The following is a 16968-nucleotide window of genomic DNA, read 5'->3' as shown; positions in this document are numbered from 1 at the left end:
AAAGATGGAGTAGATCGGAGAACCACACTTGTCTCGCCCAGTACGGGGCCACCAGGATCACCCGACATGGATATCTGTGAATCCATTGCAGCGTCCGACGTATATGAGAGGAAACGGGGGGAACGCATACAAAAACTTGTCCGTCCACGGGAAGGAGAACGCTTCCCCCAGTGAGTCTTGCAGTGGCCACCTGCTCGCGTATTGTGAGCACTTCCTGTTCTCTCTCGTCGCAAAGAGATCTAGAGCCGGACGACCCCACTTTTCGAAGACACGGTGTGGTTGTTGGTAGTTCAATTCACATTCGTGTAGTCGATTCATCTCTCTGCTGAGAGAGTCTGCTTGCACATTTTTGACTCCTGGTAAGTGGAACGCCAATAGATATATCCTGTGGCAGAGGGCCCAATGCCAGATCTCCTGGGCTTCAGTCGACAGAGTCCTGGAGCGAGTACCCCCCTGTTTTCTCAGGTAAAACATCGTTGTCGTGTTGTCTGTCATTATCCGTACAACGGATCCCCTTATGCGTGGTAGAAAGGACTTCAGGGCCCAACGCACTGCACTTAACTCCAGCACGTTGATGTGAAGGCTGGACTCCTCCGATGACCACCGACCTTGAAGGGAATCCAGATGAGCTCCCCATCCAGTCAGAGAAGACTCTCACCACAGTCATCTGGAACGCAGGTTCCATTAAGGGCATTCCTCTTGTTAGATTTTTGGAGATTCTCCACCACTGAAGTGCCTGGACGAGCTTGCTGTTGATGGTCAATTTGTCCGACCAACGACCTTGACTCTGTGCCCATCGATCCGTCAAGAATTCCTGAATGGGCCTCATGAAGAGACGACAATTGTTGATCAAGGGTATACAGGACGCCATGGTCCCCAGCAGGGACATGTACCTTCTCACCGACACTCTGGTGTTGACTTTCAATTCCGATGCCTTGTGCCGTAATTTCAGAACTCTTTCGACGGATGGTTTTACCAATCCTGACTGCGTCTGGAACTCCGCCCCCAGAAAGACCAAGGTCCTTGATGGCGTTAAGGAGGACTTCTCGAAGTTTATTGCGAAGCCCAAGCGCTGTAGGAGGGACATGGTGGCATTCAGACTGTCCCGTGCCCTTTCCGGAGATAATCCCCTTACTAACCAATCGTCCAGATATGGGTACACATGATGACCTTCCTTCCGTAACCAGGCTGCCACTGGTGCCAAACATTTCGTGAACGTCCTGGGAGACGATTTTAGTCCGAATGGGAGGACATTGAACTGATAGTGGGTTCGTCCGACGACGAACCGCAGAAATCTTTTGGGTCGTCGACGCATCAGGATATGAAAGTACGCGTCCTGAAGGTCTAGCGACGAAAACAAATCTCCCGGTTATATCGATCGGATAACCTCTTGCAGAGTGAGCATTTTGAACTTTAGATTCTTTAGCAGCTTGTTGAGAGCCTGTAGATCTAGAATGGGACGCCATTTTCCATTGGGTTTCTTGACCACGAAGTAACGGGAGTACACTCCCTTTCCTCTTTCTGCCACCGGGACCATTTCTATAGCCCCTTTCTGCAGCATAAGCGTCACTTCCTGCACCAGTATCTGAAGATGGGATTGTGGCAAGAACACTGGCGGAATGTGTGGTGGCTTGTCCTTGGAACTGTAGGGAGTGACCCAGACGTATCATGTCCAAAACCCATTGGTCCGTTGTTATGCATTCCCACTCGTCGACGCAACGAGACACTCTGCCCCCCAGGCCGTCTTGAAACATGTCATTGTTGGGTTTTTGCCTGTCGATCCTTCGCCGACGATGAGTAGGAGCCTCTCCTCCTTGAGGACTGGTAATCTCTGCTTCTACGAGTAGCTTGGGCTGCTCGTCTGTAGCCTTGGGAAGAGTGCGAGGGCCAACTGAAACCTCGGTCTCTAGGTGATCCAAACCGGGAGTTCCCGGAAGCACCTCTGAAAGGACGAAAGGAACAAAAAATGTTGCCACTTTGGAGGGCTCCGAGTGACTGAGCAGTGTCAGTCTTCTTTCATGCCCTTCAAGGCTTCATCCACTTTCTCGCCAAACAGTTGTTCCCCTTCGCACGGCATGTCCAGCACCTTGTATTGCACCTCTGGTCTAAAAGTCATGCACTTAAGCCAGGCTTGCCTCCTCAACACTACGCTGTTATTGATTTGCTTAAAACCGGCCTGCGCCAGGTCGGCAGCGATATTTATGGAGTGATTGGAAGCCTCTTCCCCTTCACGTACTAGTAGCATAGCAGACTTCCTGTGTTCCTCTGGCAGATGGTCCAAGATAGGAGCCAAACGATCTCACATCTCTCTATCATACCGCGCCATAATGGCCAGGGAGTTGGCTGATTTCACTGTAGTTGCACCGACTGACAATACCTTCTTTCCAAACGCATCTTGTCTCCTGGCATCGTTGTCCGGCGGGTTCGTGCATTTGTGCTGCGACCTCGCTTTTCTGGCCACAACAGCTGACACCACCGAATCCGGCGAAGGTTGAGATGTCAAGCATTTGGGGGTTGACTCCGGAGCCTTGAATTTCTTTTCTAACCGTCCTCTTATCGCCGGTTCTGAGAAAGGATGACGCATGTTCCTCAACCCCTCTTGCCAGATATGGTCCAAAATGGGGATAGCAAATATCGATTTTCTTCTCTTGCCCATTTGATCGAAGAGAAAGCAATCTTTCTTTACTTCTTCCGGCGCTAGGCCAAATTCCGCACCCGCTTTTCCCATCATTGCATGGAAGGCCCCGATGTCATCCGGTGGTGATGATTGCGCCGGGCTCTTTGGAGTTTCCATCTCCGCATCCGACTCCCATGTGGGGTCCCTTGAGGGGGATAATGAGACGTCTGAAAGAGACCCTTCACGTTCTGACTCCGACTCTGGCAGTTCTCCCTCCTCCGAGTGTGGGCGAGAACAATCCTGCTCCACCGGGCAAGTTGTAGGTATTCTGGTCGATGAGCGAGGAGCCTGGCCTGGTTCGTCGACGACCGGCGTAGCCTGCGGTACCGTCGGGACACTACTGTGAGGCAACTGCGTGTCCAGACGCTGTAACAGCTTCTGTAACGTGTTCAACACCTCCAGGGACAATAGAAACTGGGGATTCAGCAAGGAAGAGGCGGTTGGGATGGCACTCCTACTCGGGAGTTCCCCCGAACTGATTGCACGTAACCCCAGATCAGTCGGCTGTACGATCGGACCACGTCATCCTCCGCCGACGAGATGGAAAGGGCCGCTTCTGGCTGCAACAAGGCCTCAGGCAAGATCGGGTCGAAAGCTTCCGGTAGCCAACCCACCGAAGGTGCCACCGTCGACGATGACATTTTCTCCATAACCGCTGTTTGACCCACCGAAGTGATCGCGGGAAGAGCAGGCGCAGGTGGCAAAGAAGACGTTGACGATCTGACCGTCGTCGACGACGAAGTTTTTGGCGCAGAGCCTTGTGACGCACTCGCCGGTTTTGAACTCGGCTTGTGGGTCGACGAAACTCGACTCGAGGTAGAGCCATGGCGGTCTCCCGAGGAGGATTTCAATTTTTTCTCCTTTTTTGATGAGGAGGAAGAAGAGGACGTTTTCTTTGACGAAGAGTCCCTCACAGGATGTTTATCAGAGGGGTGTTTTTCCGATGAACGTGGTTTCTTCGTCGGGGGCTCTGCCGACGCAGAGCGACGAGGGGGCACCGGAGATTTAGATCTCGAGACAGTAGAGCCTACCTCCGATGCAGGGTACGCACCCGCCCCGTCATTGAGCCAAGTTACCAGGCGTCTGTTTCGGTCCTTATGGGGTCTTCTGGGAGAAGCCTTGACAGATCTCACACGTGTCGGCCGAATGATGAGGGTGAAGACAGTTAATACAGTCCATATGCCCATCACCTTCATACACTTTCTTAAGACCGCATGTAGCACGCGGACGAAACAACGCCTTTCCAGACATTTCGAGGGAAGTCGAAGAAGAAGAACGCGCAACCTAGCAAAAATAGTAGATACTCGAGGTAATCCCACTACTTTGGAAGACGGTTGAAATCTGAGGGAGCCGCGGGGGCGGGGCTACTTATACCTCTACGTCCTAGTGGCGCAGGCGTACGCGGCCCAAAACGACGTAGATATCTCCTGACCCGGATTGAGCCCCTTTCCCTCTGCTCCCCAGCTTTTTCCACCTGCGCCGGACTGCCATCATTGCTGCGCATGGCTGGGGGTAAGGAAAAAGACACTTTGACATTTATTGCTGATGCTGCGAGCGACCGTCTAAAATGACTGGAAATGCACTTTTCGGCCGTGCGTGCACACTGCTTCTTCCATCTGCTTGTTGCGCTCAGGGCACATCCCACTTGGGATTCATATGTGCTATGCCCTATTCGTGCCTGCTGCCAGAAGGCCTTTCCAAGATGGCCGTTTGCACGTTGTTGATGTTATATTTGTCTTTGTGCTTCTTTTTCTGGGCCAGCTCCTGCCTCCCTCTCCCATTGGTTGCCTTGGCCCCCTTTAGCCAATGGCAGCAACCGGGAGGCGGGAGCCGGCCACACTACCGAAGGCTCTGAACAAGGCCCTTCCACCATCCCCTTTCAATCTCTGCCTATCTCCTGACCCGGATGGAGCCCCTTTCCCTCTGCTCCCCAGCTTTTTCCACCTGCGCCGGACTGCCATCATTGCTGCGCATGGCTGGGGGTAAGGAAAAAGACACTTTGACATTTATTGCTGATGCTGCGAGCGACCGCCTAAAATGACTGGAAATGCACTTTTCGGCCGTGCGTGCACACTGCTTCTACCATCTGCTTGTTGCGCTCAGGGCACATCCCACTTGGGCTTCATATGTGCTATGCCCTATTCGTGCCTGCTGCCAGAAGGCCTTTCCAAGATGGCCGTTTGCACGTTGTTGATGTTATATTTGTCTTTGTGCTTCTTTTTCTGGGCCAGCTCCTGCCTCCCTCTCCCATTGGTTGCCTTGGCCCCCTTTAGCCAATGGCAGCAACCGGGAGGCGGGAGCCGGCCACACTACCGAAGGCCCACAACAAAGGCCCTGTCTACCGCGGCACGCCGGATCGCCGGCCCCTCCGTGCGTGAGTGTCTGTGTGCTCCCCCTGAGTATCTGTGTGCCCCCTGCCCCTCGTGAGTATCTGTGTGCCCCTCTACCCCACGTGAGTATCTGTGTGCCCCCTCCTGCCCCCCGTGAGTATCTGTGTGCCCCCCCTACCCCCCGTGAGTATCTGTGTGCCCCCCCTGCCCCCCGTGAGTATCTGTTGCCCCCCTCCTGCCCCCCCGTGAGTATTTGTGTCCCCCCCTGCACCCCGTGACTATCTGTGTGCCCCCCCTGCCCCCGTGAGTATCTGTGTGCCCCCCTGCCCCCCGTGAGTATCTGTGTGCCCCCCTACCCCCCGTGAGTATCTGTGTGCCCCCCTGCCCCCCGTGAGTATCTGTTGCCCCCTCCTGCCCCCGTGAGTATTTGTGTCCCCCCCCTGCCCCCCCGTGACTATCTGTGTGCCCCCCGTGACTATCTGTTGTGCTATCTGTGTGCCCCCCCTACCCCCCGTGAGTATCTGTGTGCCCCCCCTGCCCCCCGTGAGTATCTGTTGCCCCCCTCCTGCCCCCCCGTGAGTATTTGTGTCCCCCCCTGCCCCCCGTGACTATCTGTTGTGCCCCCTCCTGCCCCCGTGACTATCTGTTGTGCCCCCTCCTGCCCCCCGTGAGTATCTATGTGCCCCCCCTTCCCCCCCTGTTAGTATCTGTGTGCGCCCCTGCCCCCGTGAGTATCTGTGTGCCCCCCCTCTGCCCCCCCTGCCCCCCGTGAGTATGTGTGCCCCCCCTGCCCCCCGTGAGTGTCTGTTTGCCCCCCCTGAGATTCTGTTTGCCCCCCCGTGAGTATCTGTGTGCCCTCACCCTGCTTCCCCCCCTCTTGCTCTGTGCTCCACCCCATCTCATTTCCATCCTCTTCAACTTCCCTCCTACTCCCCCTCCTTTTCTCCTTCTTAGACTTCCGCCTCCTAGCACTTACTCCTATCATCTGTTCCGTGACTCTTGATAGCAGCTTGTCTGTCCCCCCCCTCCTTTTTGTTCTCCCCCTCCCCTACTTTTCAATTTGTCACTGACTTTTTGATCAGTAGCGTGTCTTGTTCTCCTTCCCCCCTCCGTCCACTTGCCCCCCCCCTCGCCTCTTGTTACCACCTGCACTGCGTAAATTGTTGTCAGACTTAGTAATGTTACTGCTTGCTCTGTTTTCCTTCCTTTCCATCACCTCTTGCCTTACTTGTTCTATGCACTTGCACTATTAGAAATGTCGACAGGCCTAGTATGATAGTTATTTTCACATTCTGTATTGTTTCAAGGACTTTTGCTGAATGTAACTGTATTTTTCCTATGTCCCCTCCCTCCTTGAAGCGCTTTGAAACACATTGTGTATAGGCGCTATATAAATAAACTATCATATCATATCACTAAAGTGTCGACATTTTTCCTATGGAAAAGGTCTATATAATTTACCGAGGATTCCTAGCCTGACGACGGGGAATATTCTAAGCATGTGAATCCATGAAAGATCCAATGCTGGAGAACTACGCCTCCAAAACATATTGAAGCATATCCTAGCACTAGCACTTTTCGTACATATCTTCTAATGAAATTTAATATGACGGAAGCATTAGCTACCAAAGGAGATATTGTTGGTATTCCACATGAAATGAGGAAATGTCGTTTATGTGGCAATGATATTTATGAGTCACTTTACCACCCAATTATGAAATGTGAAAGCCTGACTGTAATAAGAACTAAATCTTTTAAATATTTTAATAATGCTATTGACATGATGCATATTACTGAATTATGGATGTCTTTTATGAGAGGCAACGATATTAATCTAATTTACCATTTTGTCGTATTTTATGTAAAGATTGTGGCGATTTTAAAATGATTAAAATGATTTAAAATGATTAAAATTTTATTGAATGATGTATTTTAATGTGTAGTTGCTCGCTGTATTTGAGAACAGTGTAATTTTAGTCTTTTGTATGATTACTTGTATGTGATGTATGTTTTGTGATATATAAAGTCTTTTGGCTAAACATATGTCTAATTCAATAAATAAATAAATAAAATATACCTAGGTCTAGAAATCTTTGCGACATCCTCAATGTGTAAAATATTATAAGTAACGGGGGAGTAAGAGGGTTGGTGAGTTTGATACGTGGTGCAGATGTTAAATTGGGTGGTTTCTCGCCTATTCCGTTGATAAAACTTTAGAAGCAAACAATGTTATTTGATCTTGATACTCTAGAAAAAATGCCTGGGTGGTGTGTGGTTCTCTAGGTCTACCACGCAATGTTTTAATTGCATTATTGCAAACAGAATTGAGTCCAGCATCTATTCTAAAGAGCAGAGCTTCAATTTAATCTCAAAATTATCCAGGCTAACAGAAAAGATACAAAATATATCTTGAAAAGAGCCACTGAAATAGGAAAAATAAGCCACCTTTTGGCTATTCAACAGAGGAACAAATCATTTTTTTTCTTGATGTTTTGATTTTTTATAGAGGGAGGAAGATCCTATAGAGAAAAATATTCTACCCCTAAAGAAAAAAGCACATGAATGGGATCGCCAGAAGAACTGGTGTCTGGTTTTCAGCAATAGTAGATTGAATAAGCATGGCCTACGTCCATTTAGAAGCAGTACTTTTCCTAAATATATTACACTTTCCAAATCCATTTGTTTTGCAGAATGTTTTTGAAATTCAGACTAAATATTTAGTAGACTTTGGAGATAGTAGGGGCTTGCAGGGGAATATCTAGGCATACACAAAATGCCTTTTGTGTAAAGCACCCCATTAATTAGAGAAGTTAAAATATTATTTCTCAAATGTCCAGTATTACAGACGGATAGAAATGAATTTTTAAAATATTTTATACATGATGTAGATAGGAGGGACATTGATTTCGTCTTGTAACTGTGACGTATACAGGGAATTCGTACATTCTCATCAGCTGGGCAGCCCCCCTTTGGGACTAGGGAGGTTAGCCCACTACACCATACCATCTCTAGGGGTCACGGCAAACAGGATCCTACTAGGGGACGAACCTCACTCTTGGGAGAAGGAATGCCTGAGCAAGGATTCCCTGCCACCTCCCTTCAATTCAAATTCGTTAATGTTGGTTGTTATATCGGAATTTAACATGGCAATCAGGTACAGGGCCGTTTAATGAGGATGTCTTGATTTCTGACCTGTATTGGTTGCCACCTTCTTGCGAGGACCAGGAGCAATGGAATCTTCCTTCGATTCCTGGGTGAAACCTAATTACAGCCAGATGTCAACAGAGGAGAGAAACCGTCAGAGAGGTAGAAACCCTGGAGTGCATAGATGAGAGGAGGGGGGAGTCACTCCCTCACAGGAGGTGCTGAGAACAAGATAGTCTGTGTGGTGGGCGGAGACCCAAGGCATCATGTGGAGTGCTGCCGCTATAACTAAGGCGAAAACCCATATGAGCCAGGGACCGCTGAGGAAGGAAGCAGAACCGAAGGAAACAGGACGCATCAACAATCTGTCAGCCAAGCCCAGTAAAGGGGAAAAGAAATCCCCAACAACCAACCGTGTAGCTAGGTCAAAATCAAGGATGCAGATTCTCATGGGCTAGAGAGACTGCCTCCACTACATAGCAGCACCGCTGTGGAGAAGGAACGCAGCAGCATCTGACAAGCAGCTTGTTAGGACATCACAGTGCCACTTACTTATGTGCCCTTTTTCTAGGGAAACTTTGGCAGCTTCGATTGACCCACTGTCAGCTGGTGGCTGTGGCCCATTACCCGATGAGAATCCACCGTCGGAAACATGCTTTGCCCTCTGTTCGATAGCCAAACTGGACTACCATTACCCCCTACACCAATATGGCCGCCAAGATTTTCAGAAGTCTAATAAGAAACAACATATTGGCACCTGCTAAAATGGCCACCTTATAATCACACATCAGCCCCTTCCAAGATGGCCACCGTGTTGTTCCTACCCAATGCGTACAGACACAGCTTAGGCTATTTCACAGAAGATAAAACACTGAGAAGAGTGAAAACGGGGTCTTGCAATCTCACTCCTGAGACGACCGGACTGCATTAATTCTTGGTACTGAGACATTCCTCCCTTGTGAATACACTACGCTAGATTCCCTGCTAGATTCTTATTTTGGTATCATGCTTTCCTTGACCTTTCCTTTCTCATACTTTCCCTCAAAGGCTCCTGGTCCAGGTTGCCAGGAACCTATAGAGAGGTGCATAGGATAATCCCCCTCTACACAGTAAGATGGGATCCCTTCATAGGTGTTTTGGTTTCACTACCAGGGTTCTCACCTTTCTGGGAGGGCTTTGGGGCAATTTCATTCATGGCTCCCAGAGATAGCTATAGCTTCAGGATATGTCCTGAGAGAAGTCTAATCGCAACACAGCTGGAGGGTGGTGAGGCAGCAACTGAGCCGAAGCTGCACTGAGAATACATATATCCGAAGGGGTGAGAGAAGCAACAGACCATGCTGGGTTAAAGAAGCCTGAAAAACATGCAGGGCAAAGGAGCGGAACACCTGGCGAGAGGATGAGAGAAGCAACAGACCAAGGTGAGCTAAAGAAGCCGTAAAGAAGCTAGACTTCCACGCTGGGCTGAAATGTTGAATACCCTGCAAGATGGTGGGAACCTACCGCACAAACAGAACTGAGCAGACCCATAGATCACACAGGCCTAATAACCCGAATACCCCAGGAGAGATAAGAGAAGTAACAAGCCAAGCAGGGCTGAGCAGGCCCGTAACACACACCGGGTTGAGAATACTACGAATACCCGAGGAGGGTGGGGGGAAATAGAGGCGACCGGACTCCAGTTGAGTCTAAATAAGTGCTTTTTATTGAGGTTTCTTGCAGTATAGGTTGGTTACATCTCTTCACTCGGTTTCTACAACATGAGTCCAGCTTTAGTCTCTGTATAGAAATGGGTGGTTCTGGTTTCTTCTTTTCTGCTCTCCCCTCATCACTCCGTCAGATAGGCCCACAGGTAAAAGGAGCCCTCCTGTGTAGCGTCTTCACCCTGAAATGAAGGAAGTTGTTGTGACACACTACATCCATTTGGTCTGCATTTATAGAGGCAGCACTTGCGTTGGACCAATCCATTATTGTCTTCCCCTGTTCTCGTTCCCGGCCTAATGTGTTTTAGACTCTGCCCAGTTTATACTCCAACCCTGCTGCTGGTCTGCGCCGCCATGACACCATCCCTGTTGGTCATGCTGTTTCAGTGTTCTACTCCCTTCATTGGACCAATCATGCCCTGCCACGATTGCAGTCTTCTGTGCTCCTCCTTGGCTGGGTTATGGGCCTTCCATGCCCTCATTCCATCGGGTCTCCTCTCCAGTGGTGCAAGCCTTGGCGCGGCGTCCTGTTCTGCAGTTCTATGGAACCTCACGATTATTCTGAGGGGGTTGGTGGCTTCTTTGCAAAAGGCAATCTTGCCTAGTTCAGGGCCTGCGGCTCTGGTGCCGGCTCCTTTACTGAGTTCAACTTTGCAGAGTTTGGACCAGGCAGCTCTGGTGCCGGCATCTCCGACGAACGTGGGATCTGCAGAGTTCAGGACAGGCACTCCAGCAGTACTTCCCTGCTCCCCTTCAGAGGGAGAGAAAAGGAATAACCATGGGAGGGGTGAGCAGGTTGGTAGCCCTCCCCGGGGTGTCTACCGACCCAACAACTATCCCATGAAGAGGTGAAAGAAGGATGAAATCAAACGGAGCAGGACAGGCTTAAAGCCTACACACGGCTAAGACAGTCGGACAACCCAGGAGGGACACAGAGTGAACTTTGTTTTTTGTTGCGAATGCTGACCTATCCAGGTCAAGTAAGCACATCATAGGAGATGGGAAAAACCAGAGGCTGTTAGGACAACCTGGAAGAGACCGTGAGAACTCTTAGGTGGGGTTCAGAAAACCAGCCACCACAAAGGGGGAGTAACCCAATACTAAGATGAAGCTTACATTTCTTTCTTTCTTGCTTTCTTTTCATAGTGGCAAGACAGAGAGTAGGTTAGCATAGATTTGGACAGAGTTAATTTGTGAGACAGTCTGATTGATGTTTTCCATCACAGGGAATCCATACTTGAGATAAGGAGTAGAGGAGGTGTATACGCCACCTGAACCAAACATGTCCTCTTGTACCTCTTCTATGGCTGACTTTCCACAGAATGTGTCCGTGATGGCAATCAGTTAGGGCTTTGTCTGACCATTGTTCAATTCTGGTTATTGAGATTTATTATAGCCGGTGGTCAAAGAAGAAATGATAAACAATGGGTTGATGGGTTAAACAAGCTGTTTAATATGTTCATATGAATATTTTAATAACATTTTGTATATTCTTGTATGTAATAATGTTTATATGGATAACCACATATGTATTATGATTTTTTGGTGATGTATTAACAATGGTCAGATTTTATGTTTGTGAACAGTGTGTATAAGGTTTAATTGTAACCAAAAGACACTAACACACATTTTGAAAAAAACATAAGTAACTGTCAGATTGCTTGAAAAAGAAGACCGTTTTGTTTGTGACAAGGCTTGATGAGGGCTCTCAGAACTTTGCTCTACAGAGCGGAAAACCGAACGGAGTCCCAACTGTTACTACAACGCATGATGAGGTTTCACAAGCAGCCCAGCTCCCATGAAGTGAGTAGGTGGTGTTTTCATTAGCTGGAAAGGGTAGCCTAATTGCTGTCAAGTACTAAGTTTTCATATAGGGATTGAGAGGTACATGCCTGATATAAGGCAGCAAATATGTGCTTTTTTTGTTGCAACAATATGCATTTATATGAAACAAAGAAAGGTAGGTTAAAGTGTATTTTCTTGTTTGGAAATAATGTATGCTAGATAACTGTCCTAAGATTTCGGCCAGATACTGAGATTTTCAAAATGTATGGATATTAATGAACAGCTTAAGAAGGAAACACTTCATTCCAATCAATCCACATGAGGCTCACTGCAAACCTAATGAATACAGTGTGCCAAGTTGGATATCTACTACATGCTGAAGAAACTCCAGAACAATACTCTATTTAAATGTGTAGGTGTATCTATGCATCACTGTGTAGAGTAAAAGAGCAGACGAATACATTTTTACATACAATCTCCAAATAACTACCAGGCATAGCAGAATTAGGTGTGTGTTTAAAATGATGCAGCTTGAACAGCAAAAAGGCATGTATTTACCTTAGAAGGAGACGAGCTTCCTGAGTATTTTCGCTTTCTGCCTCGGTCAGGTGACAGAGAATGGTTTTCTGGGCTTCTAGTGTTGACAGATTCTTTTGAATGTGTGAATTTGTCACCCAATTCTGGGCTTTTGGTTACATGCAATGTTTTGGCTTTTTCCTCAGAATTCTCGGTTTCCGTCAAAGCATCAAGTTGTATGCCAATGTCAGATGACAGAGCATTTGCTACCTTATCAAGCTCATACTCTCTCTTATCAGCTGCATCACTCTGACTTTGCAGAGTTGCAATCTCGTTGATAAGGTAATCATGAACTCTGTTAACCTCTGCCAAAAGTGGGTCCTTATGACCATCCTTTTGCCGGCGTTTCTTGCGCAGCATCTCACCTGATGCAAGAAAAGAGAACAGAACAGGTAAGCAATGCAACCAAGTACATGTAGTTTGATGTTACAGGGCACAGGGAAAAGGTATTGTGTCAACAAGTTTAGTGTCAACTATAGCTTCTTTTAAAAATGTACATGGATTACAATTAAGCTAAATTAGAAAGCAGCAAGTGTGGTTAGAAGATGTGCATAAACTATATTTTTCAAACATATACGGGGTGTTTTTAACAACAAAGGCCAGCTCTTGTCTGCACAAAGATATTCAATCCCAAAGTCCAATATTAAAAGAAAAGTTGCTCTTACCTTTCAACATATTGCTTGACATTGCTTAAGCTTCAAATCTTTGGCTAGACAGTCCCCCTCCCCTCCGCCTCACACACAAAGCCTTAACATACTCCGCAATTAATACACAAATAGCAATATTACCTGGTGTCAAGGTCACCTGTGCCCTTTCTCCGCATGGGATTTGTTCAGCTCCCTCTGCATCAGTGGTCACCCACAGTGCTCTGCTGTGCTCTTTGGGAGCACAGCAGAACTCCACAGTGCTGTATCGAGTACTCTGCTAGAGTTTTACAGAGATGAGGAAGGGTAAGAGCATGTGCTTGAAGAGGGTGATGGATGGATGTCCATTTGGCCAGATATGCAACATCTGCAAACAAATAGATTATTTTTTCTTACTTGACCTACAAATACTCAGCGCATGGGTGGCGGGCGAATGGATTTGTTGGCACCAAGCTGAAATAATCGTATGCCTAATAGGATCAATTAACAGATGTGTTTGCATATGGGTTGCATTTCTGGGGTAATATACTTGTATAGAATCCGTTCTTGAGGGGTGGAGTGCATGCACATCGCCCACTGAAGTTCTCATATTGTAACGAGGATCCTTCAGCCCAAGGCAGCCATTGATTACGAATGTAGACGCAATGCAACAGTCCCAACACCAGCCTTCACACAGTCCTCCAAAGTGAATGTCCACAAACAGTGTTGTCTGAAGGTGAAATGGCTTCCAAAGCACGTGCCAAAAACATTCAATCCCTTTCCCTCTTTTTAAAACAAAATGTTACACTGTATTTTCTCTTTCAATTCACAACTACCCTCTCTCCCCAACCTTTTGGAGTGCTGTTCCTCTTCTTTAACCTCTTATCAGGCGAGATCCCAAACAGGATTAAATCTGTGCTTAGAAAATGTATTTTACACAGGGAAGACAAATGCAGAGCAGAAAGTAAGATTTAGGGTACAGGATTGGAAACTACATTTTTCTGGCGCCCTAATGTCCACTGTCATACACAGAGGGTACCGAAAAGCACGGATTCTGCCATTGGCATACATGGCCCTCAACTTTGCCCACTAAAATAGAGTTGAGGGAAAGGTATTTGTCAGGTGAGCAGATAGTGTCATCCAAACACAAGTCTAGGAATGGAAGGTGGAGAACATGTTGCAAAGTCCGGCCTACAACACATTCAACACTGCAGTTTACTGGCCGAACTACTATGTTCCAGTTCTGTGCGAACACTGGAAGACTATCTGCTGTGCAAAGACAAAGGCATGCCATCGGGCACTCTGCTTATTGCTATGCTCACACAGACTGGAGAATTTACTCAAACACATGCTGAATGCATTAAATCCAGGGATGAAAATGACTGGCAAATGCCCATAGCGCCTTTGGATTATGCGTTGGATGTGCATTGAATGTGCTCGCCCACGAAACCTGGCACAAACAAACAACATACCATATGGGCAGCAGATCCACAGATCCACTTAAAATAAGACAGCAAAACCCAGACGAAAACTAACAGTAACGGGGAGACAACCCTTACCTTCCCGTGCAACTAAAATGCAGACTAAGTATTGGCACTGCTGGTCATAATCAGACTTTCAATTCACCTGTAATAGGATTTCTCAGCTAGAATACAAAACATAAAAGTACAATACCAATGATCAACACTAAATTACAGAAAAAAAGACTACAACCTCATTGATTAACATAGAATGACAGAACACATTCCACATACATTATAAAAAGAAAAAGGTACTGTGCACCTTGTCGAATGAAATTTATTTCTTTGCACGCTTAGATTACAAAGGTATAAACAAGACACTGCATGAGGAATTGCCCAGTATAGCCAGTTATCAATTACAAGTTTCCGCCAGATTACTTATGCATCGGGTTGCAATGCACATGGTTGCGGTGGTGTGTGTGTAGTGGCCGTTTCACTTTCTATTGGCCAAGTAGTGTTGTGACCCAGTGGCACGCTTTGGTGTTCTGTGCTTAAGTAGGACTTTCTGGTGAGCCCGGTTTTTGCATACCAAGATACTTTAATTACAGTTAACGGAATAGTAAGTATCTTTAAAAAGCATGCAAGATTCAACATGACTTATACATTACAGGTGGCTAGGGTTGGATTGCATGCTCAGATTACGCAGGATTTATGAAGCTATTTTCACAAGAAATCGCAAAACACGGTAGCAACACAGTATCCGATTACAAATACTGTCCAGAATGGTGATACAGCAAAGTGCATGGTCTGGGGATTCGCAGCGTGTGGCTGGCTAGTTCAGATTCTATTGATGTTTGAGTGAGTCCCTGGGTAGTGTTGTGATCATGCAGAAGACAGGATGGCTCTTGTGCTTTTATGATTTTCCAATGGGTAGTCGCAGTCCAGTCCACTTGACTACTTTTGCATGTCATGCATTTGTATTGCGAGGGGTCAGAAATGTGAGGTGGACCATCGTTGTAAAGTTTTCTCAACAAATGCCATTTTGTTTTTTTGATACGGTTTGATGAACGTTCCATGATCTCAACCCTGCAGAGGATTTCCCTGCCTAAAAAAAACTAAAGGAAACTCTAACAATGGATATCTGTCCCTCACACCTATAAAACAACTAAACAAGGAAATGCATGGCAGTTCAAAATAATAATGATTAAATTCACAATGTAACAACAGTCTCTCTTCATAACCTGGGCAAACTTTGCCTTCCCCGGGTTTAAACGTCATTCTGCTTCGCAGTTAAAGAAAAGAACACAGGGAAATCCTGGTTTGTAACACAGTTCCAATACAGTTCCATGCAACTTCAACTTGTAAACAGAAAGTTCCAACACAAAAGATATAAGGGTCTTCTTGCTTGAAGAGAATTTCAGTTCCTCAATAGCAACAATGTTTGTCTAGTTCAGGATGATTTGCCACTCATAACTCAAAGAACACAACTTCTCTATAACAGCCTAGCACCAGTAACAACATAAAGTGCCTCTGTCGGTACCACCTTGCAGCATTCCATCAACTTCCACCAGACCTGCTTCCATGCCAGGCCTACAATCGCCAAAGGTTTGCCATATGGGTATACTCGCCTGCCCGAACAGCGTTTCACAACAACAAGTACTTTGGTGGTAACTGTAACTGACCAGAGGTTTACAACAGCTTCACAGCATTCAACAAATTGCAGCTTCGAAACCTTTTCAGTGAAAACAAAATTCCTATTCATGCTCTTTATTCTGCAAATTATTCTCCTCTCCTGTGTATATGTTCCCAGAAGGGCAGCCTTTTTGCCACTCGTTTCCCCACTACACAAGCAACCAAAGATTGTTATGGTCTCTCCAAGCCTTTCCCCTGGTTTTGGCAAAGTGTGTATAGCCCTGCTTGTACCAGATGTTGTACACAATATGGGAAAAACGTTTCAGAGCTTATAGACCTTGCATTAGCCCCCTTCTGCTGTTGACAGGATTGGCTAGATTGCATTTGTCTTGGTTCCAGTCTCTCTTGGCTTGGGTAATGCTTATTAACATTAACTCCTAAACAAATTTCCCCCTCGGATGCTTGGGTTTTCCACAGACTCACTCTGTCAAAGTTACAGTAATTTGGCTTTGGTTAAGATAGGTTTTTGCTGCTTTCCCCAGTTTGATATTCAGGATTAACTTGCGAAACACTTTGTCAAATGCGAGTGATGCTTCTGCTGCTTTGTAATAGTTTGGTATTCAAAACTGTTCTCTGCACCGCTTTTGCTTCTAAGCGAGCGTTGCTCACTGGCCTAACACATGATTTAAACATGCGAGTGGGGACAGAGCGCTCTGGGGTCACTGACAACTTGTGAACTCACTTCTGTTCCCCACTCTGTTCACAGGACTTCTGCTGTTGTGGCTCATTGTGACCCGGAAGTCTGCTTTGTTTAGTCTGCCAACACCACATCCAATCGGAGCTCCTCTTGCTCCCGAGGGCCTCTGGTGCACGCCAGCCACATGAGACAGCCTCCTGCACGCTTCCCGCAGCGCAGCCTCTGCAGAACAGGTCAAAAGGGGGGACGTCTGCCTCCTGCACGCTAACCGCTGCGCGACATCTGCACTTCAGATGTCTCGGGGCACAGACACTCTCAGTACCGGCAGCTGATATCTGACA

The 16968-nt window shown here is 47.1% G+C and overlaps 1 protein-coding gene across 1 annotated transcript in view; it reads right to left on the bottom strand.

Moving 5' to 3' along the window:
- The window catches only part of ZNF318 (zinc finger protein 318), a 504061-nt gene that overhangs the window by 102588 nt on the left and 384505 nt on the right, over nt 1-16968 (bottom strand). The window contains exon 6 of the mRNA XM_069608802.1: nt 12198-12580. Coding sequence (XP_069464903.1) covers nt 12198-12580 — 383 coding nt within the window. The remainder of the gene's footprint in view (nt 1-12197; nt 12581-16968) is intronic.

This window comes from Ambystoma mexicanum, chromosome 4q (genome assembly GCF_040938575.1).
Source record: "Ambystoma mexicanum isolate Mex_15411 chromosome 4q, UKY_AmexF1_1, whole genome shotgun sequence".
NCBI lineage: Eukaryota > Metazoa > Chordata > Amphibia > Caudata > Ambystomatidae > Ambystoma > Ambystoma mexicanum.
Note: the sequence above shows the minus strand (reverse complement) of the source record. Positions and strands in the feature narration are given on the sequence as shown.